General features: G+C 40.3%; 1 protein-coding gene across 1 annotated transcript in view; it reads right to left on the bottom strand.

The window, feature by feature from the left end:
* Positions 1-3024: 3024 nt before the first annotated feature.
* ANKRD33B (ankyrin repeat domain 33B) overlaps positions 3025-26302 on the bottom strand; it is a 536215-nt gene continuing 512937 nt past the window's right edge. The window contains exon 4 of the mRNA XM_073676928.1: positions 3025-4370. Coding sequence (XP_073533029.1) covers positions 3523-4370 — 848 coding nt within the window. The 3' untranslated portion in view covers positions 3025-3522. The remainder of the gene's footprint in view (positions 4371-26302) is intronic.

Raw genomic sequence — 26302 nt, forward strand, 5'->3', positions numbered from 1 at the left:
TTAACCCACATACATATATTTTCCCCTATCCCCATTGTTCTCATTTTATGTATCAACCTTTTGTGTGGAACCGTATCAAAAGCTTTTGAAAAGTCCATATACACAACATCCACTGCATTTCCTTGTTCCAGTCCGGAACATGCCTCCACATAAAAGTTGATCAGATTAGTTTGACAGGAACGGTCCATCGTAAATGCATGTTGATATTGGGTCATGAGGTTATTCTTCTTCAGATACTCTAGTATAGCATCTCTTAGAAAACCCTACAGGATTTTACCCACAGTAGAGGTTAAGCTTACTGGCCTATAATTTCCAAGTTTGGCTTTTGTCCCCTTTTTGAATATTGGCACCACATTTGCTATACGCCAGCCCTGTGGCACAGACCCTGTTATTATGGAATCTTTAAAGATTAAAAATAATGGTCTATCTATGACGTTACTTAATTCCTGCAGTACTTGTGGGTGTATCCCATCCGGGCTCGGGGATTTGTCAACTTTAGTGATTTTAGATGCCGCCGTACTTCCTGCTGGGTTAAGCAAGTGACATTTAATGGAGATTTTTTGTTATCACTCATCATGCTTTCTGTCATGCGATTTTCTTGTGTAAATACTGTTGAAAAAAAATCATTTAGCATATTCGCTTTTTCCTCATCCACCATTTCACTCAGACTATTTTTAAGGGGGCCAACACTATCATTTTTTAGTTTCTTACTATTTATGTAGTTAAAGAATATTTTGGGATTATTTTTACTTTCTCTAGCAATTAGTCTCTCTGTCTCAATGTTTGCTGCCTTGATTTGTTTTTTACAGAATTTATTTAATTTTCTGTATTTATTTAATCCCTCATCACTACCGACTTGCTTTAGTTCTCTAAATGCTTTCCTATTGTCACTTATTGTGCCCCTTACAGCTCTATTTAGCCATAGTGGTTTCCTCCTATTTCTAGCATGTTTATTCCCATAGGATATATATCGTGCACAGGTCCTATTCAGGATGCTAATAAACGTCTCCCATTTGCTTTGTGTAGTTTTATGACTCGGGATATTGTCCCAGTTTATTGCACTAAGATCATCTCTCAACCGTTGGAACTTTGCCTTCCTGAAGTTTAGTGTCCTTGTAACCCCTCTACTACAAATCTTATTAAAGGATACATGAAAGCTTATTATTTTGTGATCACTATTACCCAAATGACCCCAACTCGTATATTTGATATGCGGTCTGGCCTGTTGGTTAATATTAGGTCTAGAAGTGCCCCCCTTCTTGTTGGGTCCTGAACCAGTTGTGAAAGGTAATTATCTCTCATAGTTGTCAAAAACCTATTACCTTTGCTTGAACTCCAGGTTTCTGTTCCCCAATGTATTTCAGGGTAGTTAAAGTCCCCCATAACAATGACTTCTCCTTGAGTCGCTACTTCATCTATTTGCTTTATGAGGATATTCTCTGCTGCTTCCATCATTTTTGGAGACTTATAACAAACACCTATCAGTAATTTATTATTTTTTCCCCCTCCCCTTATCTCCACCCACAGGGACTCTACATTTTTAGATTCACATATATTCTCACGCAAGATCGGTTTTAAGGATGATTTTACATATAAACACCCCCCCGCCTTGCTTGTTTATTCAGAAATGACCGTACAGACTATAACCTTGTAAATTAACTGTCCAAGTCATGGCTCTCTTCCAGCCATGTCTCAGATATCCCCACCATGTTATAATTATTTTTCAACAAAATTAATTCTAATTCCTCCATTTTGTTGGTGAGGCTTCTGGCATTAGTGTACATGCATTTTATGTATCTCTTTGTACCTCTATTCCTTCTTACTATATTGACTGTTCTAATCCCACCCCCAATTTCTTTATTTGTGCACAGGTCACTATCTGGACTATCTTCCCCACCTATAAAATAAATATTCTCCCCCGAAATCCCTAGTTTAAACACTCCTCCAACCTTCTAGCCATTTACTCCCCTAGCACAGCTGCACCCTCCCCATTGAGGTGCAGCCCATCCCTAGCGTACAACCTGTAGCCTATTGAGAAGTTGGCCCACTTCTCCAGGAACCCAAACCTCTTTTCATCCCTTTTCATCATTGTTACCCTGTCTAATAGTTATCTCTGAGCAACTTAGGTGGACCATAAAAGTTAACCCCTTCACTTTTAAATAGCATGACATGTTTTATCTAGAGTGTGTCCTTTGGTGAATGTTCGGAAAAGAAAACAGAAAGCACTCTGTGTGTGAACAAGCTGAAAACAATAGGGCAACCTTAGCATGTTGGAGAGGCTCACCTGAGGGGGTTGTGCTTGTTAGGCACACGCTGATATGTAGGAGGAAATTCCAGTGGGCTGCTGCTCCGATCCTGATATCAAGTGCAAGGCACAGGACCATGAGGAATTCCAGATAAGAGTAGAAATTACGATGATGTCGGGCGCTGTCGCAGGGATGATAGAGTGGAAAAGAATTCAGATTGAATACAGGGTGAACAAATCTGAATTGTTTGCTATTCTGCCTATCATCCCTGCGGCAGCTCCCAACATGATCACCGTTTCTACTCTTATGTGGAATTCTCTATGGTAAATGTGTCTGATAGTCCAAAAATATGCTATTTGCAAAAAAACTAAAAAAAGGAAACCATACTCCTCCATCACTTGAAAAATATTACAGTGTTAAACATTCTAAACACTGTTAGAGTGAATTTACTTTTGCCAGATTCATTGCATAATTTTTTGCAAAGGAAAATCAATGTCAGGCACATGAATTTGGTTCTTTCTACAGGGTCACAGACAAATTCAAAATTTTAGCCACAAGTCTGCCCTTTGTTAATTCAATCTTCCTAGGAAAGAAATAGAACTAAAATAACTATATAACAATAGTGTTTATCACCATTTCAATATTTTATTATTCTTTACAATAAAAGGTTACATAAATAACCCAATATTTTACCATGTCACCATGTCAATAATACTCCAATTTTATATAAATTTTTTAAAATATGTATTGGCTCTGATTCATCAATTGATCTTTTCTTAAGTAATTTTTCTGTCCTATGTTTATTTTTGCTGATGGACTTTGCGCCAAATTAATCAAAATGGAGCAGGATGTTTGAGGAATTTAGTGCAAATTGAAACTTTTTTTGCAGTTTTGCTTTTTTGAGTAAAATGTCGCAAATTGGTTTTCAATTGCGCAAGAAAAATTAGACAGATTTCACACTTCAGTGTACAGTATATATTGTTCAAAAATTCTGCAGCATTTTTAAAAGTTGCAAATGATGAATTAGCCAAAAACATTTGGATAGCGAAAACCATGTCCACATTGTTGAGCAATCAGAAAAAATGAGGACTGAAAAATATCTGCGTAAAAATGACACAAAAATGCACAATGAATTTGATGCAAAAATAAAAATGTCTCAAACCTTTCCTCACCCTAAAAAAAATTCAGGGCCTGAAAGTTAAACTCTCATTTGTTGTGATTCTTCAATTTATTTATATTTTTACAAGTTTGGTTTGATGAATGTACTATACAAATATTAAGTAAGACTTCTTTTTTTTACATTATATTTTTTTTTCTCCTCAGCTTCTTTAATTTTTCTAAGAGCCTCTTCTTCTGCTTTTTTCCTTTCTTCTTTTACCTCCTTGTAACGCCATTTTGGAATTTGCAGGTAAGTATTGTCTTTGACATTACTGTGTCTCCTTGATTTATCTGGATGATATGTTGGTGCAGGGGCTTTGGTGACGCGAACCTTTGGAATTATGAATCCTGGCCTCACACTGCTTCTTCTTAGTAAATTTAATGGTAAAAGACTTGTTCTTCTTGTAGACTTTACATCCATCTTTCTTGATGAATGCGGTTGAAGACTCGCTCTTCTTTCCTTTTTCTTGGAAATTACAGTAACACATGAGTTATTGAAAAGTTTTTCATGAGTCTTTGTGCGATTTTTGTCTAAAGATCTGATTTCATTACCTCGCTGTTTTCTTAGGATCTCTTGCACAGAATATCTACGTTTCCCAACACATGGGGGGCTATCAGGACACACTGTTCTGCAACTAATAGCAACAAATGGGCTATTCATGCTGGTTGTGATTTTAACCATGTGATCAAGCACACCATCCTCCTCAGGCTCAGTAAAATAATTAAAAGTAAATGCTGATTTGATGCATTCTGAAACCTTCTGTGCACATGTTTTTGGTTCTGCAGCCTTGGCAAGGAGTTCTTTCATTTTAGGCCATTCCATTTGGAATTGATTGCTAAATTGTTCTGGAGATGGTCTGTCCAAGAGTTTCTGCATAAGATAGGCTGTATCGTATCTCCCTGTAAATCTTGCCCATTCTCTGGAGGTGAATCCACGACTTGGATCCACAGCTTGAATATCAGCACCTAAAAAAAAAGAATTATTTTAAGAAATATCTTTAATATGTTAATGCTAGACAAAGGAAAGGATGCATTAAAATTGAATTATCCAAAATGTTTTTTTTGCTGCTTTCTTCCAAATAACATTTTGCCACCTATTAGAGACTAGTAAGAAGTAAGGGGCAGACCTAGCACCACACTAAATATAAATTATGTATTTGTGCCAATGTCCCCATGAATGCAAACAAGCATAAGAAAAAGACAAGGGGGATTGGGAAAAATCCAGGGCACCAAATACAATTAATAAATAGATATAAAGACACTAATGTACAAAAATATGCAAAATTTTATTAGTCTCAAAGCACACTACATAGGACATTAAAAAACATGATAAAAAACATACACAGGACAAAGAAGGAAAAAAATTCACCCAAACAAAAGAAAAATAATCAATAGATATGTCAAAGATGTATTACACAACTGTGCAAGATAAATGTACTTCAATAACAATGGTACATAATTCCAAATATCGCTAAAATATATATGGCATGTTATAGATAAATCAATTGGTAAGAGAGCATAGTAGAAAATATCTATGCTCCACTATCAAGCCCACAAATAAATTAAGTATAAAGCAATATAGGAATAAGGAGAGTACCAGAAAATAAAGATGCACAGAGAAAAGGAAAAAGTATAAATAACCTACGCGTTACGCCAAATGCTTATGGCTTCATCAGGGGTGTGATGTACATTTATCTTGCACAGTTGTGTAATACATCTTTGACATATCTATTGATTATTTTTCTTTTGTTTGGGTGAATTTTTATCCTTTTTTGTCCTGTGTATGTTTTTTATCATGTTTTTTAATGTCCTATGTAGTGTGCTTTGAGACTAATAAAATTTTGCATATTTTTGTACATTAGTGTCTTTATATCTATTTATTAATTGTATTTGGTGCCCTGGATTTGTCCCAATCCCCCTTGTCTTCTACCTATTAGAGACTAGTTATAATGAATCAGGTAGATCGCTAATAAGCATTGAAGTTAAAAGAAATGTAACCCTCAGCTGATTTAACCCCTTGCTATGCAAAAAATTTCAGACCAAATGGTTTTGGATATGGCCAAGGAGCTGGAACGCTTGTCCATGCACAGTGAAGACCATCTAAAAGGATCAGATTATAGAATATTTACTGACCACCTCATAAAGCTTTATTACTAAGAAAATCTGTCATTCCAAAATGTTACTAATCACCGTGAAGTTGTGCCTAATTTGAAGGAGAAGGAGGGTGAAGGAGAGCGAGAGAGAGCAAGAGCTGAAGACATTGCGTATACCCTGTGGTGAGGCAAATTGCACTGCTCTCACAGAGGCAGACACAGGAAACACTTGGGTCAACTGGAGGTTTATTGGGATATGGCATAAACCTCAGTAGAGTTCCACAACATAAACACGTCCTCTCCGGAATAACGGAAAACAAAAAGATAAAGTATAGAACAGTCCATAGGCGAGTGGAGTTTCGCATGCTCCGGGTAGCACAATGAAGTTCCACCAAACACAAGTCCTTCTATGGAGCTCTCTGGCGTCCACACACACGCCGCCTGGAGACTTTCTTATCCAGACCACAACAGATAAAAAAAAATAGTGACTGAGCATTTAACCTTGCTCAGCCACACCCTAAGGTGAAGATAGGGTGAATGGCTTCCCTCCCATCTCTATGTCATTCACACAAAACCACTCCCTTCATAATGGTGATTTAACCCCCCAACATATAACATGCTGGAGAAAAGTTGTAGATTCAGTTCACTAAGGCTAGCAACCGTAGTGAAACATACCTCCCCTCACTCCGGTAATGTGTTTGATTTAAAAATGATTGCAGTTGAAAATATAAATACGAAACACCAAGGAGGGGACATAGTGCATGAAATGCATAAAAAAGAAGCACGCTGGATTCTTCGTTTAAATACAAGAGCTCCCTTAGGTTTGAACCAGAAAACGTTATTTTTATTATTTTTTTTCTGATAAACTATTTTTTGATATATAAATCATCTTTAAAATGTTGCTCTGTAGCTTTGTTCTTGTTTTTTTTTGTGTTTTTTTTTTCCTTTTGTTTTTGATCAAAACTTTGTCCTAAAAGATGTAGTTTTTTATATGTGTGGTGCATCTTATTGACCGGCATGTGTTCTAATATTAATCACTCATCAGCTGTTTCACAAATGTCATTTCCTCTCCTGAGCAGGATATCAAGTCAGGAGTCTTATTTTTTAGTCATTATGATTAAGACCCATACATGGATCGAAACGCGTAAAGTTTCATGTTCATGTGGGATTGGTTATCCCTGTCTGTCTTGATCTCTACAAATGTTTTTATGAGGATTTGAATAAAGCAATATTATTTTTAAACATTAAGAAGATGTGCTGGACATTTTTGGATCAATCATGCAAGTATGTGCAGACATATCATCAATGTCAATCGCTTTCCAATTCGGCAGTGGCGCTCAAATTCACTTTTATAGGGATATTCATATATAAGAGATGCGTATAGTTTAGGATCTAAGAGGCCTCAATAACATGGGCCCCAAATGTCATGGATGAAGAGGTGACTGTGTAGTAGAAATAATAACATAAACCAGAGTTAATGCCTTTAATTGCAAGTGAGGACAATTGGAAACTGGATTTCTACATACAGCTATGTTGCAAAGTTCAAAGCACAATGAGATGTTGTAAATTATATAAAGACTTGCTTCAGTCTAATAAAGGTTGACACTTTTGTACCAGACTCTCTGTAGTGTGCATTTTGCCGCCAGGGCGCGAGATCTCTTTTATTCACAGATCAGGAATTCCTCAAGATTTATGCTACCCATTGATTAGCTAAAATTGTTATGAAAGTTGCATGTGTGACACATTCCATTCACTTCTACGTGAGTTCCTAAAATAGCAGAGCAAACAATCTTGGCTATTTTTGGAGCTTTCATAGAGAGCTGTTCATGCACACCTCTCCATTTACAGCAGCTCAAGATGCGGCAGTAGTGGTATCTGCTTCTACCAGAAATTTATCAGCATACTGTATGGATTGGATATGAGCAAAATGTTTATTAAAGAGTTTTGACACTGATGTTTACTTTTTGGTACATTTGGGGGTATAATGACTTTTGACCACTTTTCCTTCCATTTTCTGGAATGCGGAATATGAAAACTTTTTATTTGTTTTTTTTTGGGGTGGAAGGATAAACTAAAAACAAATTTACTGAAATTTTTTTATGGAGTATGAATTAAATAAAAATTATCCTCCTCTGTGTTGATCACCTTGCAGATTACAGTATCCTCTGCAAATATTGAAATTCTACTTTGTATGTCCTCTACAAGATCATTAATAAATATGTTCAAAAGAAGAGGGCTCAATACTGACCCCTGTGTTATGACACTGTTAACAGTGACAAAGTCCAAGTGTGTTCCATTAATAATTACCCTTTGTTTCATATCACTTAGCGATTTATTTACCAAGTTACACAAATATTCGTCTAGGCCCATGAGACCCCATATAGATCTCATTTTATGGTATCGAACATGTGCCTTATACTAGTAAAGGAGGTAATTATAATAAACTGCTTCTACAAAGAGAAGCTATATGGATTTCACGTACCAATGCTACTGGCCCTTTGGGGCTGAACGATCGGTCAGACGTTTCAATGTTTTTAAGGAAGTGAGGTTTCACTCTTGACTATCAGGACCCGCAGAAGCGATATCCCAAGCGCGAAACGGCTGTTGTCCATCTCTCCCTCCCTGCACTCCTTGCTTTCCACAGATTTTTTATTTGTATGAAATAAAGAACTACTCATTTTAAAGAAAGGTGAGTGCAGCTTTCAATTTTCTATTTTTTGACTAGGGTTAGGGTTGTTGCTAGGGTTAAGGTTGTACTAGGGTTAGGGTTGTGCTAAAGTTAGGGTTGTGCTAGGGTTAGGATTGTGCTAGGGTTGGGGTTGTATTAGGGTTGGGGTTGGGATTTTTTCAAAAGTAAAAAAAAAAAAATTATGACGATATGGCGACTAGTGTTGAGGGCAAATGCTCGCTACTTGAGTTTGCATCGGGTGCTCGAGTATGCACCGAGTATCGCGGGTGCTCGAGTGACGTGCTCGAGTCTCCGCCCCATATGTTTCACGGCTGTTTTACAGATAAAAAAACCTTGCGGGGATTGCCTGCCATGCACTAGCAATCCCAACATTTTTTTGGGATGTTTAACAACCGTAAAACATGTGGGATGGGAATCGAGTATGTCACACGAGCACCCGCAGTACATGGTGGATACTCTAGCACCCGATGCAAGCTCAAGTAGCAAGCATTTGCCCTCAACACTAGCAAGCACTTGCGTTCAAGACTAATGACAACTTATTCAATATGATGACCTAATGTTATCAAAATCTGTGTCGTACTTCTGGGTTCAAAATCTTCACTATACCCCTTGATAAAATCCTTAAGGGGTCTAGTTTCCAAAATGGGGTCACTTATGGGGGTGTCCACTATTTAGGTGCATCAGGGACTCTCCAAACACGACATGGCGTTGGCTCACTATTCCAGCCAATTTTACGTTCAAAAAGTCACACACAGCTCCTTCCTTTCTGAACCCTGCGGTGTGCCCAAACAGTGTATTTTCCCCACATATGGGGTATGGGCATACTCAGGAGAAATTGCACAACAGTTTTTGTGGTCCATTTTCTCCTCTTACCCTTGTGAAAATAAAAAAATTGGGGCTAAATATCATTTTTGTGGAAAAAGTTAGATTTTTTTATTTTCATGGCTCTACATTATATACTTCTGTGAAGCACCTGGGGGTTCAGGGTGCTCACCACACATCTAGAGAAGTTCCTTGAGGGGTCTAGTTTCCCAAATGGTGTCCACTGTTAAGTCACATCAGGGGCTCCCCAAACACGACACGGTGTCCGCTAATTATTCAAGCAAATTTTTCATTCAAAAAGTCAAATGGTGCTCCTTCCCTTGCGAGCCCTACCGTGTGCCCAAATAGTGTTTTCCCCCATATATGGAGTATCGGCATGCTCAGAAGAAATTGCACAACAAATTTTACGGTGTATTTTTTCCTGTTACCCTTGCAAAAATAAAAAAAATGGGTCTAAATGATCATTTCTGAGAAAAAAAAAGTTAAATATTCATTGTTTTCTTCCACATTCCAAAAATTCCTGTGAAGAACCTGAAAGGTTAATAAACTTCTTGAAGGTGGTTTTGAGCACCTTGTGGGGTCCAGTTTTTAGAATGGTGTCTCTTTTGGGTATTTTCTGTCATAAAGGCCCCTCAAATTCACTTCAAATGTGATGTGGTCCCTAAAATATGGTTTTGTAAATTTTGTTGGAAAAATTAGAAATCGCTGGTCAACTTCTAACCCTTATAACTTCCTAATAAAAAAAAAAAATGCTTCCAAAATTGTGCTGATGTAAAGTAGACATGTGGGAAATGGTATTTATTAACTATTTTTGTGTGACATCTCTCTGATTTAAGGGTATAAAAATTAAAATTTTGAAAATTGCGAAATTTTAAACATTTTTGCAAAATTTCCATTTTTTTCACAAATAAACGCAAGCCATATCATGAAGTACAATATGTCACTAAAAAACAATCACAGAATCAATGGGATCCGTTTATGCATTCCAGAGTTATTACCTCATAAAGTGACAGTGGTCAGAACTGTAAAAATCGGCCCGGTGACTGGGCCACCTTCGGGGGTAAAGGGGTTAAACACCATTGGAAAGTCCATATAGACAACATCCTGAACCAGTCTGGAACTTACCTTCTCATAGAAGCTGATCCAATTAGTTTGACATGACATGACATGACATGTTGGTCATGAGGTTATTCATATAGAGATTCTGCAGTATATCATCTCTTTCAAAACTCTCAAAGATTTTACCCACTTGAGAGGTTAAATTTCCAGACTCATGTTTTGTCCCTTTTTTGAATATTGGCACCACATTTGCTATTAGCCAGTTCTTTGGTACAGACACTGTTATTATTGAATCTTTGACTATTAAAAATAATGGTCTATCTTTCATGGTACTTAATTCCTGCAGTACTGTATCCCATCTGGGCCCTGTGATTTGTCTATCTTACTGATTTTATACTTCCTGCTAGGTTAAGCAGGTGAGATTTAATAAAGAATTTATGGTATCGTCAATCATACAATCTGTCATGAGATTTCCTTGTCTGAATACTGTAGCGAAAAAGACATTTAGTCGATAGGCCTTTCCCCATCCTCTTCCACCATTTCACCCAAAAATGCACTCATGCAGTGCCTGTGGGGTGTTATCTGCTTCAGATTTTACTTGTGTATATTCATATATAAAATTTGCAGCAAAACCACCACATGTGAATTCATCTTTACAAACTATAACAGATTGTCAGGAATCCAAGTAGAAGAGAAGCCTGAGATCAGATTATTGTCAAAAGATTTTTTAACAAAATTGATGTTGCCTCTTTAACCTTTCAGTAAATAGAAATAACTGTACATCGATTTCAGTGGTGTCTGAATGTAAATAGGATGTACAGCTATGTCCAATAGATGGCTCAGGTACATCCAGATGATATCTGAGATTGGAGTTAACACTAATCTTGTGAATTTGATTTAAAAAGAACCTTTCAACAAAATTTTCATGTTGAATTGGACACATGATGCAAAAACCCCACTTTTTTTTTATTAATTTCGCCTCCGGTGCCTTCAAACTATTTGGTCCTAAGCAGCTAATTTTTTTAACTTCAAGTTGGCATTACCAGAGAGATTTCATTTGGGGTATGTGTCATAGAAAACATTAAAATCCTTAACACATATCCAAGAGGGAGCATTCTCCCCTCTCCTCTCACACAGAATCTCTCTAGAAGGACAAGAACTTACACTTGAAGTAGAAATACTAGAAATACACAGTTGACATATGGGAAGAGAGGAAATTACGTATAGCTAAGAAGTGACAAAACTAATTAAAACTTCCTCCCAGAGGACCCCTGCAATGCCAAGCAGAATATCTATTGTGAGGAATACTGAGATTTATAGACTGGAGAGTAAGAGAAGCAGGAAATTTAATACTGTTAGAGGGAACTTTTGTCCCCTTCAGAGGAAATGGGACATCTGCAGCTAGACACTGGGGCACAGGTGGAAAGTTATGAATATTGGGGTTTGTATAGATCCGATATTGATGGGACATAAGTTTTCAACTTCAGGACTAATTGGGGAAAAATATGCATATTTTTTAATAACTGTGACACATGCCCATAAGCCCCAAATGAATAATGACAAGATCGCTTACCATGTTTCCTATCTATGAAAAGGTAAAATTCTGATAAAAAATATGATGTCGATGTCAAACTATTGGGATCATCAGGAGTGAAGCTGTTGTGAATGTTGAGACTATCATAATTTTCTGAAGCTGAAGCCACATCCCATGACCAGCCCTCTTATGAGTCATTAAGGGGAAGTGTGTAGGTGTAACTTAGGTGCTGATAAAAGGACAAAGCGTATTATGATCTGTGTTCAATGCTAAGGAAGATACATATCAGTGTATGCTTAATCTACGTTAACCAGACGTTTTCAATCAGATTGCTTCCATCTGCTAAGCTGAGCCATCTCTGTGACCAGAGTAGTAAGTTTCTCTGTTAATCCATTTTATTTTATGTAATGATATATGCTATATTGTTTTGTTCCCTTTGTAAAATCTATTGTATATATATATAAACACTACCTATCGTTCTGGATTAAATATAAAATGCAATAGTTCTGTTAATCTTGTTCTGTAAACCACACTCCTGAAAGCCATATGATACGTGAAACCAGGCATCCAATTGGCCTGTATAAACAATAGATGGTGGCAGCGAGTAGTTCTTTGGTTAGTGTGGAGTTAGCAGTGACCATTCTGGGATATATATATATTCCAAGCGTTGGAATCAGAGGTGCATATACCATATACTCACTGTTAGTTTCCCCATAACCAGCCTATTTGGAAACAGCCTGCGGCCTCCTCCATTAATCATTGGTCAATCACTTAATCGTCTGGTTCATGCGGGGCAGCAGAGAGACGTTCCTGATAAAAAGAAAACAGCAATGTGGGTTCAGCGTAACCCACCCTGGCTGTGATCTTTGACAGTATGTATTTCTCCCTCTTTTTAAGGGCAGGTGCAGACAGTCGCATTTTCAGTCTGAGTGTGATCCGCCAAAACATTGGATTGCACTCGGACAAATGGAGCCATGCACATGTCCAATTTCACTGCACTTGTTAATAAAAAGGAAAAAATAGGTGTGAGATCCCTCAGAATTTTCATAATCAGCAGATGGAAGGCCGGCGGCTTGGGGCTGATGTTAATATTCTTGGAACAGGCCAATAACCCTAAAGGTTCCCAGCTCACAGCTGTTTGCTTAGCCTTTACCAGTGATGAGCAAGCACTAAAATGCTCGGGTCGAGCAAATTGGAATACTTGGGTGCTCGACCCGAGCAACGAGCCCAATGTACGTCTATGGGAAACTCGAGTATTTTTCAGGCGGCTCCCCCCGGCGATCTGCAGAGGGACTAAAAATTGCCCAAATCGACGGGAACAGTGCTCAAATGACATGGGAACAGCGTGGGGAAGACCCCTGGAAGCATTTCTGACTCCCAGGTCACTGCTGTCAACAACGTTGTCAGAGTATTACGCCACTTTTATGGACTCACAATAAAACATACAAAAACTAAACCAAAATGGATTTTCCTGGGAAATATGTTAAGGAACATCCTTTCCAGGGTAATGACTTGTATATAAGGCAAAATAAATAACCAAAAACCAAAAACACTCCTCCACACCTTGGGCTATGTTCACACGTAGCGTTTTTGATGCGTTTTTGCACTTTTGCATTGCTTTCAACCAAGACAAATGCATTCACTGGGAAATGTCATTTTAACATTTTACAACCTTATCTGGCCATGTGGTGTGTGACATATCATCAGACACATGCATACAGTGCTGAAAAGACATGGGAACAGCATGGGGAAGACCTCTGGAAGCATTTCTGACTGCCAGGTCACTGCCTAAAAGTGTGCCCATCATAAATCATCCTTGGCGCATGCGAAGATGCCCCCCGCCATGCACCTGTCATTGCAGACTTGCAACAATCACCGTCCACGTCCTTATCCCAGTGCAGCGTTCAGTTGTCCCTACCCCATTCCTTGGAAAGCAAGCACAAGTATGCAGCCAGCCAGCCACCCAACCACCCACAGGCTGCAATACTATACTGCCAAATTTTTGACAGCTGCTTGCACTTGAAATGTGGCCTTTTAGGCTCGTGGAGGAGGAAGCTTTTCATAGCGTCATGTCGGTAGTGGCAGGGTGTCCATACTCTGTCCCCAGCCGCCACTATTTCTCCCGGTATCGTCTCCGCCTTCCACAAGCACGGGTCCCACAAAATTACCCGTGCCCTTCCCAGTGCACTTTCTGGGAAGGACCGCCTAAAACACAAACAGGTGGACAGGTGAATGTGGCCAGGGATGGTACGGAGCCAGTCCACAGCTTTTTTTGCTGAGAGTTGTATTTAGCTCGGTGAAAGGACTGGCATAGAGGGAAACCGTATCTACTCTGGGTGTCATTTCTACCAGGAAGTCCTCTAATGCAGCTTGTTGCAAAAGCAATTGCAGCCCGTCCAACATTAACTTGCACATGTCGGTGGTGCTTTGACACACAAACATCTTTCTTTGTGCATTTAATTTCATGACTACAGAGTTGGGCAATGGCCTGATCTGCAATGCGGTTTGAGAAATAACATGCATAAGCACGTCTGATCCACATTAAAAAAGCAGCTATAGAGTGTCCGGGAACCTTCCCCCACACTTTTCTTAGCCAGGGCTGCTTTTCGGCAGGATTAGACGGGCCCACTGGAGAAGGGGCCTTGGCTTCTCCTTCAGGAGAGTTCATAGTGCCGAGGTGAGGCCATGATGATGATAGAGGCCACCATCTGCTTAGTTTTCTGTTACTTGGAATGCAAGCGCAAGTATGCAGCTAGCCTCCCACCCACCCACAGGCCACAATACTAAACTGCCAGATTTCTGGGCAGCTGCTTGCACTTGAAATGTGGCCTTTTAGGCTCGTGGAGGCGGAAGCTTTTCACAACCTAATGCCTCATGCCTCGTGTCCATGCTCAGTCCCCAGCCGTCACTATTTCTCCCGGTGTTGTCTCTGCCTTCTACAAGCGTGGGTCCCTGAACATTAATGCTGGTACTTTTCTGTGGGAATTTGCTTGCCTCCTACCAGCCTGGAATATTTCCAGTAAACTATGGTACGACGCCATGGTATTAGCACTGCCCCCAGTACCAGTAGCGAAGCCATCCCCAATTTCCTTCTCAGGAATTTTATTTGGTAGACTGAGTGGCTGCCCAAATACATTATTTTCTCACAAAGGAGCTGAAGATAGAGTGGCAGTAGGTGCAAGTTTCTCCAGCCTCTTAGATATTAGAGGGTGAAGGCCAGCACATTGGATCAGTGGTTAGCACTGAAGCCTTGCAGCGCTGGGATCCTGGGTTCAAATCCCAGCAAGGACAACATCTGCAAGGACTTTGTATGTTCTCCCCTTGTTTGCGTGTGTTTCCTCCTCAGTAAAAAAGCAGCCATAGAGTGTCCGGGAACCTTCCCACATACTTTTCTTAGCCAGGACTGCTTCTCGGCAGGGTTGGACGGTCCCACCAGAGAATCCTCTAATGTGCCCTGGCTTCTACCTCGGGAGAGTTCATGATAGTGCTAACTTTGCAGCTGCTATGCGGCTCTTGAGCGGGGAAGAAAGATGAGCCCTCAGAATCAAATCCTCTTGTTGGCACAATGTTTTTCAATCTGAAACATCTTCTCAGTTGGATTTGTATTTCACCACAGCCATATTCTTTAGCTCGATGAAAGGACTGGCATAGAGGGAAACCGTATCTACTCCGGCTGTCATTTCTCCGTCACCAGGTTCCGCCCATTGTCACACACGACCATGCCTGGCTGTATGTTCAGAGGTGAAAGCCACAGATCAGGCTGCTGCATTACAGCTTTCAACAACTCTGCAGCGCTGGGCGGTTTGTCACCTAAGCATTAAGCATGTTATCTTCAGCACAGCCTGTTGCCGCTTGACCAAGGCAGTGCAGCAGTGCTGTCAGCTTGTGACTGATGTGGTCATTTCGGAGATGGATGAGAAGGTGCAGGAGCTGAACAATGTGATAACATTGAGGTTAAATTTTTTATACTAAAGAAAGATCCCAATGTTTTTTTTTTTTTACATGTTATTTTTTAAGGCAAATGCATTCACTGGGAAATGTCATTTTAACATTTTACAACCTTATCTGGCAATGTGGTGTGTGTCACATCATCAGACACATCCTGTTTCATTTATGATGGAGGGACTCTGAAAGTCATAAAGCCTATTTATATAGGGCCATCAGACTATTACTATTCTTAAAAGGCCAGCAGTCGGCCCTTGTATTGTTAGAGAGCCATCAGCCGGCTATGCTTTGTTGTTCCCATTATTAACAAGTGGGTCTCCTGTTATTGCGTATGCAGTGACTACAAGGGCTGCCAAAAATTTGGACGCAACCCAATACCCCTTTTAAGAGACTTAGAGGAGGGTCTCAGTAAAAAAAATGTTCCTATTATAAAGTAGCGGGTCTCCTATAGTGGTAATGCCCATGCTGTGACTGCAGGGGCTGCCAAAATTTGGGAAAAACCCCACTAAGAATTTAAATACACATAGAGCAGGGCCACAGTAACAAGTACGACATGTTCCCATTAGAAAGGAGAGGGTCTGCTATACAGTTATAGGGTATGATGTGAGTCCCATGGCTGACCAATTTTAAGAAAAAACCCACTAAGAATTTAGAGACACATAGAGCAGGGCCACAGTAACAAGTATGACATGTTTCCATTAGCAAGCAGAGGGTCTGCTATACAGTTATAGGATATAACGGCTGACCAATTTTAGGAAAAACCACACTAAGAATTTATATTCATATATTTTTTTATTAAATTTTCAAGTAGAATGAAAAAAAAAAAATATAGATTTCATACAAACAGTACATATACAGTGAAATAGAGGTACACAAGTAAACAAGGTGAATACCGTCGTAAACCTGAAATTATTTGGTTGGTGATATGATTCATAGCTTTAGATACGTAAGCTATATCTTATAGGTGCATTTTATAAACGGGTAACTTGGTTGATTCGTTCATAACATAAGTTGTCAAGGTATACAAAGATAACTATTTACATATTTGGAAGTACACAGAAATGTTTCAGGAAAACAAGGGGGAAGGGAAAATCGGATGGTGATATTAAGACATGATATGCCCGCTATGACTATCCTGTAAGTTAGATACAATTAGATGAATGAGGATGATGAGTCGAGTTAGATTGAGAAAACTAATATAGTCTTAAACAACGCTAAGGTCTCTACGGTGAATGTTTTGGAATCATAATAGAGTTCCAATCCTCCCATTTTCTGAAGTATTTTTTTAAAAGATTGTTTCTAAGGGTGTATGTATATTCATACGTGTTGTGGCATGCTAATTTTTCTATAGTTTTTTCCACAGTTGGGGGAAGAGGGTCTTTCCAAAGGGCGGCAATATTGCTTTTTTCTGTAAGGAGTATATGAGTGATGATAGGTCTGTATCTGCATGGGAGGGTTTCAAGGCCCAAAAGGAGGAGCACCAGTTCTGGTGAAAGATGTATGTTTAAACCTGTGATGTTGTTAATTAAGGATTCAATTCCAGACCAGTATGATTTGAGAGCTTTACAGCGCCAAAAGATGTGAGTGTAATAATTATAATGGATACCACAGGAGTCTTTTTGCGTGGAACAAAGATACAACAGAACACAACTTATAGGTGTCAAAGTGTATATTATAAACACACGGTGTTTCAAACAAGTGCAGACGAAAACACAAAGTCCATAAACACTCAGGGGAAAATGCAATTAGCAGAACAGTTTGTAAAGCACTGTTCACACTAGAGGATGCTAGAAAACAAGGAAGTCTTTATCAAGTCCAAACAATATATATTATATAATCCAGGGAGGCCTGGGTAGGAGTAGGAAGTCACAGATAATGCAGCACAGTCTCGTGCTCTAAATGTAATCAGCAAAGCAATCTGTAAAGCACAATCCACACTAGAGGATGCTAGAAAACAAGGAAGTCCTTATCAAGTACATGCAAGGAAGTTCAGACAATATTTAGATAATCCAGGGAGGCCTGGGTAGGAAGTCCCTGATAGTGCAGCACAGTCCCGTGCTCTGCAGCTATCTAAAGCAGGTGAGTCAGAGCAGAAACCAGCTTACTTGTTATCAGAATGCAGGTGAAGACTGAGGCTCAGAGGTAGCAGCAGGAGCAGCCAGGAGAAGGAGGAATACTGGTAACAACTGAATGCAGCAGAGTCTCTGAGAGCAGGTAACAGAAGATCCAAACTAGTCTGCAGGGCAGAGAAGGAAACTAGGAAACCACCTGGAGCAGATCACAGGCAGAATACTCTAGCACTGATTAGAGGCTGGGGTGGAGTTATAAAGCAGGAATACAAGGGGCACATGAGACAAAAGACACCATCTTGAAAGAGGGCAAAAAGGGCCAAAATGTAATTAAAAATATTTGCAGTCCTGACAGTGAGTCAGACTGCCAGTAGCATTACAATTCCTCCAGCAAAGGGGGGTGTTAGTGTTCTGAATTTTATGAAGTTTAAGCGGAGTAAAATACCAGCTTGTGCAGATCTTGTAGTGGGTTTCTACAAGGGATGAGCAGGGAATGTCAGTATAGATAGATTCGAAGACTTTGTGCAGAAGATCGGTTGTAATTTCTATACTTAATTCTTTTTTCCATGCTTCTATATTTGTTGTATGTGGAAAGTGAGTGTCTTGGTTGAAGTTCTGATATATGTGACCAGTTTTCCAGAAAAGGGGAGTTTGTGGGTATTTGAACATCTGAGCTAGATTTTGAGGGAGAAAAAAGTTTAGGTTGTGAGAGTTGAGGATGTTTTGAATCTTCTTCCATGTCTTTTCTTCTAGAATGTTGAGTTTGAATTTATCTCTAAGAGATTGAAAAGGTATGAGTTGTTTCTTGTCATTCATTATATGTGAGATAAATTTAATGCCTAACTTCTTCCATGAATCTAGTTTGATTCTTGAGGATAACAGTTCAAGAATATCTACAACTATCCAGGTTGGAGAAACCGTGGGGTAGCTTTTGTGAGATAGTTTTAGTAGTAATCTCCAAAAGAGAATTGCAGATTTAACTGTGATTTCTTCTGGAAGTCTCTTAGTTTTGTCGCATAAGTAGGAAAGGGTGATTAGGCTAAGTCTGCCACTGGGTTTCAAAGGTTCTTCTAGGGCTATCCAGGTCGCCTTTTCTTTTTCTGTCCACCAATTCTGGCTAAGTTTGACTAAGGTAGCGTGGTAGTGTGCAGTTAAGTTGGGCAAGGCGAGTCCACCTCTTTTTTTGTTCTTTTCTAGGACAGACCTAGCTACCCTAGGTTTCTTTTTAGCCCAGGTAAAGGTGACTAGCTGTGTATGAAATTTTTGTAGCCACTTCTTTGGGATTAATAAAGGGATAGATCTAAAGATGTATAAGAGTTTTGGTAAAAGGCTCATTTTGTAGGCATTAATTTTGCCAAGCCAGGAGTCTTCTAGTTTAGCTATATGCATAATGTCGATCTGTATGGTTTTGTAAATATCATTTAAATTTGTGTCTATGATTGACGTTAATGGTTTGGTGAGTTTTATTCCAAGATAGCTGAAATTATTATTTTCCCAGGACAGTTCAAACTCCATTTTAAGAGTTTCCAAGATTTGTGGATCAAGGTTTAGGTGGAGGACTTGGGTTTTAGTCAAATTTATTTTGTAATTTGAAATTTTGGAGAAGTGTTTAATTGTGTCTAGTAGATTTCTAATTGAGTTAAGTGGGTTTGAAAGAGTTATAAGAATATAATCTGCGAGCAATGAAATTTTGTATTGTCTCTGATGTATCTGGATACCACTTATTAGGGGATTTGCTCGAATTTTCTCAGCCAGAGGTTCTATATAGAGATTGAAAAGGGTGGGAGAAAGGGGACAACCTTGCCTCGTGCCATTGGTAAGTGCAATTCCATCTGACAGAACATTGTTGGTCAGAATTTTTGCTGAGGGGCAAGAATAGAGAGATGTGATAGCATTTAAGATGTTTCCCTCAAATCCAATTTTTTTTAGAGTTTGAAAGAGGAAGCCCCAGTGGACTCTGTCGAACGCTTTTTCTGCATCGACAGCGACCACCAGGGCGGGAGTTTTATTTTTTTCAATATAGGATAGCAGATTAATGGCACGTCTAGTAGCATCAGACGTTCCCCTTCCAGGGATAAATCCCACTTGATCTTTTTGAAGAAGCCTAGGGGAGATTTTTTGAAGTCTTGAGGTAATAGTTTTGGCGATGATTTTTAGATCTGTATTTAGAAGTGAGATAGGGCGGTAGTTGCTGACATTCTCGGTGTCACCCTTGTTTTTGGATATCACTGTGATTATTGCCTCCTGCATTTCTGCTGGGAAGGCGTCTTGGCATGTAGTGGAGGAGTTGATAAGTTTAGTAAGGAAGGGAGCAAGAGAGTTTTTAAAGTTTAGATAATATTCGTTCTGTAGGCCGTCTGGGCGGAGAGATTTGCATTTAGCTAATGAATTGATTGTCGCCAAAATTTCTGTTTCAGTAAAGGGGGAATTTGAGAAGTTCAAGTCTTCGTTTCAAAGAGAGGGGAGTTGGATAGTGTTAGGCGAAATGGGTCCAAGACCTTCTGTGGTCTCCCATTCCAGGCCAGCCAGGGGTGATGCTGCTCAGCATTGTTGTCAGCCCCAACGCCTAGCTGTTCCACGAGCCCTGCAGATTGTCTCACAGGCATTTGTGCCTAGCAGTGTTAAGCATAGGCTGCAGAGGGAGACAGGGCTCGTGGAGTCTAAGTCCAGGATTCGCCGCACTGAGCATGTCCGTGACCTGGCGGATCATGATTGGTGGGTTGGCACCCACCTGACTCGGTGACCTGGCACTCCCTGATTGGTCCACGGGTAACGTCACCAATAGCGCGTCGCTGGGCAGGGCTTAGTCTTTAAAAGGCCCGCCCACAAACATGGCGGCGCGCTCAGATCATTTGAGCTAGCTGTTTGTGGTGTGCACACTTACTCTGGGCTCAAAGAGCCATAGCTTTAGTTAGGCAGGCCGGGCTCAAAGAGCCATAGCTTTAGTTAGGCAGGCCGGGCTCAAAGAGCCATAGCTTTAGCTAGGCAGGCCGGGCTCTAAGAGACATAGCTTTAGTAGGCAGGTAGCTTCGCCTCGCTGACTGGCTCTAACCAGGGGGTTCGCCTTACACCCCGAGCCGCCTGTGAGCTAAATAGAGCGGGTTTGCTCAGTCCGGTAGCACGCTGGCTGAGTGCTCGATTACCCGGCGGGAATCACCCGCACGCTAGCGCCGTCTCCTATAGCGTAGCGCCTGTACCGAAGACAGGGCTACTGCTCATAGTCCGGTCACACGTCTCCCTGCGGTTCTTGGATATTGTGTGAAACGCTTTAGCGCCAATCCCCATAGCGTAGCGCCTGTATCAAAGACAGGGCTACTGCTGTTCCCACGGACGCACGTCTCCCTGCGGTTCTAGGAGATTGTGCTTACCGTCTTACCCTTCTGTGTGGTTTAACCTCGAAGGGCTAAGATATTTGTTAGGTGCGTCGCCGGTCGCTCTCTCCTCCGTGCAGTAAACGGAGATAGAGCGTACCGCTATACCCTGTCCGGTGTGTAGTTAACATGGAAGGGTTTATCTTTTAGTTGTCGTTTGCCTTTCCACCCGGGAAGTGTTCGGCAGCAGTCCTCTAGGCTGCATCGCGGACCCCGGGGTCGGTTGCGTTCCATTAAATAAAGTTGTCTGCAACCGCTCCCCTTAATAGATAGAATCTAGGAATTTGTCTATGTCAGACTTTGAGGGAGAGATTTCTGTTGGGTCTTCTTTCAGATTATAGAGATTTCTATAGAAACTGGCAAAAACGTTCGAGATGTCTTTCAGGTTTTTATGTATTGAGTTTTGCTTATCTTTGATTTTGAGGATTCTAGTTTTGTGTCTATGAATCTTAATTTTTTTGGCAAAGAGTTTAGATGGTTTGTCCATGCAGTTGTGGAAATTGCTTTTGATAGTACAGATGTATTTGTCATATGATGTTAGCAGATTCTTTAGTTGAACTCGCAGTTGAAGGATTTCTGTGTGAGTTTTATCATTAGCGGACATTTCTAGTTGGATCTCTAAGTTTTTGATTTTTTTTAATAATGTTTTCAGAATTTTTAATGTTGTCGCGTTTTAGTCTAGAGTTGAGTTGAATTAGGTGGCCTCTTATTACCGCTTTATGAGCGGCCCAGAGGGTTGAAATTGCGATGTTTTCTAAATTGTTCTCCTGAAAATAAAGATTTATAGAATTTTGTATTGCTTCTCTATATTGTGGGTGGTGGAATAGGTAAGAGTTTGCTCGCCAGAGCTTTTTTACAGAGTGGGTGGGGCCATGGGTGACTTTGAAAATGATCGGCGAGTGGTCAGACCACGATCTGGAAAGGATATTAACAGATTTAATGTTTTGAAGTGTACGGATATCAGTTAAGAGTAGGTCAATTCGGGCAAATGATTTATGGGTATCAGAGTAGTGGGTGTACTCAATTGAGGAAGAATTAATGCAGCGAAAGGCGTCAAAAAGTTCCTCTCTATTTAACCAGGGATCGAGTGACGTGTTTAAATTCCTAGATTTGTTGGAAGAATCCAAGGAAGGGTTAGGTACTGCATTAAAGTCTCTGAATATGAGTAACAGTCCTTTTTGTGATTCATGTATAATTTTGATTAGTCTTTTAAGGAAAGTAATTTGTCCCTAGTTAGGGGCATACACGTTGACTAGGGTGTAGCATGTATAATTTATTTTGCAGATGAGAATTAGAAAGCGGCCATCTTCATCTTTAATTAAGTTGATTTTTTTCAAATTTAACAGTGTCTTTGACAATGATAGCTACCCCTGCCCTTTTCTTTTTATTAGAAGATAAAAAAATATTTGGGTAGTTTTTGTTCATGAATTTAGGTGGATTATCAATTGAAAACTTAGTTTCCTGTATGCCTGCAATGTCAATAGTTAATTTTGTAAGTTCTTTCCATATTAGGAATCGTTTCTGAGGTGAATTTAGACCGTTAACCTTGTAGGATAAGAATTTGTTAGCCATAGTCTGAGTCAGGTGCTTGGGTAGCAATGTGGAATTTTTGGTTAGATAGAGTGCATAGGGATAACATTTTGAGATAGTAATTCTGTGACTTCCATTTTCAAGAGGGGTTAACGGTAAATGAAAGGTGAATGAACAACCGGGTTCAGAGGCACCCGTAAATTTTAAGGGACTCGTAGGTCACTAAAGAGTTGGTAGAGCGGAAGGGTCAAAGCAAATGTAAAACTTCTGAGGAGACTAAAGTTTTAGCCTTTGTGCCTAGGCTTGACCTTAGTTAGAGAGAAATTGGTTAAGTGCTTAGGTGTCAAATGAAGCTTCATGTATTGGATATATGGAGATCCTTAAGAGTTTTTAATCCCGCTGCTGTCTCGTCAATTGTAATCATCTTTTGTTTAAAGGAGAAGATGACATTAGTGGTTGGTCGTCCCCATCTGTACGGAATTTTTTTCTCTTGGAGGATATCAGTGATCAGTTTCAGTGCCTTGCGTCTAATCATAGTCTCTTTTGATATGTCTGTGAAGACTTAAATTTTCTCGAATGGAGAGGGCAATGTTTTATTGATCCTTAAGAAGTTGGTGATCTGGTCCCTCATCTGATAAAATGAAAATTTTACTATGACATCTCTAGGGATATCATTGGGTAGATGGGATGGTTTGGGTAGTCTATGTGCTCTTTCTAATGAATATTGGATATCCGATAAGGTGGGAATTGTTGTTTTAATCAGGTCTTTCACGAAGGACATGAGTTTGGGGTTTTTGACCTTTTCCGTAATTCCTCTAAATTTGAGGCTGTTGCGGCGGTCTCGATCGTCTCTATCCGCTAGTTTATCTTTCAGAAACTTTATTTCTTCTCTCATCTGGTCTTGTCCTTTTTTGAATTCTTTACTTTCCTTCTTCAGGTCAAGTACTGCTCTCTTATTGTTTTCTGTTCTGGAGACAACTGTCGCTAGTGAGTATCGCATGTCATCAAACTGTTCTGTGAGATCTTCCTTTAGAGACTGCTTGAAAGCAGAGAAGAGTTTGTGAAAGAAGTCTCTATATTGCCTTCAGGTTTTAGGTCAGTGGTAGTTTGAACCGAAGAGGTTGATTTGAGTTTTTGTTGATCTTTACCTGAATCGGTTGTTTGGTCGTTATTAGCTGGTTTATTATTAAGATTGGATTTTGTTTTTGGAGGCATTTTATTTGGATTAGTGTTAGTGTTAGGGAGATCTCTATAATCGGGCTCGATATTTGGAGTTTCAGATCTTGGACCGGAAGCAGTGAGAAACAGTTGAATGATTTAGAAGGTGATCAAGAGTACGTTATGTCTAGTTATAGAAATATGTGTGTAATATTGAGTAGCTTATTACAAGGAAGTAGCGTTAGATGATGGCTAGGTTGTAATATGTAAGATTTTGTTGTGTGGGGAGGAGGGGAGGAAGGAGAGGTGAAGGTGGACAGCATTTGGGAGGGTTTGTAATTGTCGTAGCTTATATATGTGAGGTTTTGGGTTTGCGCTGGGTGTCTTGGCTGTGTAGAGGTGGCAGAGCTCTCAGTAGCAGTAATAGGTACTTAACAGTACAGTTTACTTTACAATAATAGTTATTTCAGTAACAATGTAAAGAAGAGGAACGGCACTTATACAAGTAGTAGTAGTAGAAGTAGGATATACAATCAGCAGATAATACACATAAACATAAAAGTGCAAGTCAAATTCAGTACCTGGATCAATAGTTAGTATTGTTGTCCAGAGATTTGACAGTAGCTATAAAACACTAGTGAAGCAGACCTGTAAGAGGCTAAGTTACCACCATTAATATAATAAAGGAAATGTTGGGGTGTCCGATGGTCTCTTCTGTCTGCGTAGCTTGGGCACGAAGGAGGCCCCTCTGCTCACTTGCTAGTAGAGTCAATCTAATCTGGACGAGGGATCAGCTGCTTGACCCAACTGAAACTAAGCCTGTCTGCAGGATCCAGCACTTGTGGTCTTCAATGTTACCTGTGCTTTTGGCCAGCACTGAGGGAGTTAATTGCAGAGTCTGCTCCCTGGGAAGCTGTTTGAGCTCACCCTGCACTTAGTTAAAATTACTGTGCTCTCCTGCTTGTGTGCTGAAGTGCTACACTGATGATATATGTACAGAGAGCTGAGATCCGGGTCTGTGTGGCTTGTGTATGGTGCAGACTCTAAGGTCTATTTTCTATGGAAGTTGCTGCAGGAGCTGTTCCATAAAGACCTCTGCTGACATCACCAGTGCAGACGTCAGCTAGCTGCAGAACTTCTTTATGGCTGTAGATCCCTCTGCCAGCACCTCTTGTTAAGTGTTTCTTGAGCTGGAAAAAAATAGTTCCTCAACAGCGGGGGAACAAGGAATATATCAGGAGATGACAGAAATTCTCCTTAGGGTATGTGCACACGAGGCAGAAATGCTCAGGATTTTTTCCTGAGCATTTCTGCATCTCCCTGGCAGGAAAAAACGCATGCGAATTGTACATGCGGTTTCCTGCCAGGGACATGCGGATGTGAAGCGGTCTTCACATGCATTTCCGCATGCGGGTTGACAAGCGCTTCCCAAGCGATTTTAGCATCACTTGGAAAGTGCTTGTCAACTTCACACTATATAAATCCATGCAGCCGGCATGGATTTATATAGTGTGTGAATGTCAAAAAATAAAAAATAAATATATACTTTACCCTCTGATGGCCCCCGGTGTCTTGCTTCACTCGGTCCCGGCTACCGGCAGTGAAGACTGAAGGACTTGCCGACATCAGCGTCACGTGACCCGTCACATGACTCTGACGTCAGCGAAGGTCCTTCTTCATTCAACCGCGAAGTGCGGGGAACCAAGCAGGAGCGCAGCCCCTGCCGTCAGAAGGTGAGTATGTATATATTTTTTATTTTATTCTTTTTTTTTTAATGGTACCTGGGTCTGGATGAGAGTCCTCTCATCCACACTCGGGTACCATCCGCACATTAGACCGCATGAAAAGCGCATCAACATATACAGTGATACGGATTCCATGCGGTCTAATGCAAGTCAATGGCGGCAAAAGAGCAGCATTTCCGCAAAATTAATTGACATGCTGCGGATTTTTGAGCGCAGCGTTTACGCTGCGGAAAAATCCGCATCATGGGCACAGCACATGCGGATTTCAATTGGGGAACATTGCTGCCCTTCTATCATGCGTTTTTCATGCGTTTCCGCAACTGCAAAAACGCCGCGGAAACGCATGAAAAATGCATCGTGTGAACTCAGCCTTAAGGTCAGCAAGGTATTCTCCTATAAGGGGAAGATAAATAACAGATGGCACTGATCCTCCACTTCAGTCTGATCTCCTGCTGTGCTTTGTCACAATGATTTATTGATACAGGCACTAGTGTTACCAGTTGGAAACTGGAGAATGTACAGTGGGCTCACCTGGATAAGCTTGGGAGTCCTGTGCTTGTAAGAAGTTTTTTTCTGCCTCTCTTGTTAGGAGAAGAGAGGGAGACAGGGAGATATTGCAGCCAATAATGGCGTCTGTGGGTCTTGTCCCGCAGCAGGCTTGAGCTTCAAAGGGGCTGTTTTGTTATGAATATCTCTCCAAGATAGTTCAGAAGTGGATCAAAATGATCCCTGAGGTTTCCTAGATCGGTCAAGTAGATTTGATAGGGTACTTTTGCCTTCAAAAAGGCAATTTCCCCAGTTGCTTGGTATACAGCACAGGAGCACACAAATCTTGTGTCTCTTACATTAGGTTGCAGGCCACGCCTCTCCCCACTAAGAATTT

Source organism: Phyllobates terribilis, unplaced genomic scaffold (genome assembly GCF_046119375.1).
Source record: "Phyllobates terribilis strain yellow unplaced genomic scaffold, ASM4611937v1 Scaffold_4__5_contigs__length_816908805, whole genome shotgun sequence".
Taxonomy (NCBI): domain Eukaryota; kingdom Metazoa; phylum Chordata; class Amphibia; order Anura; family Dendrobatidae; genus Phyllobates; species Phyllobates terribilis.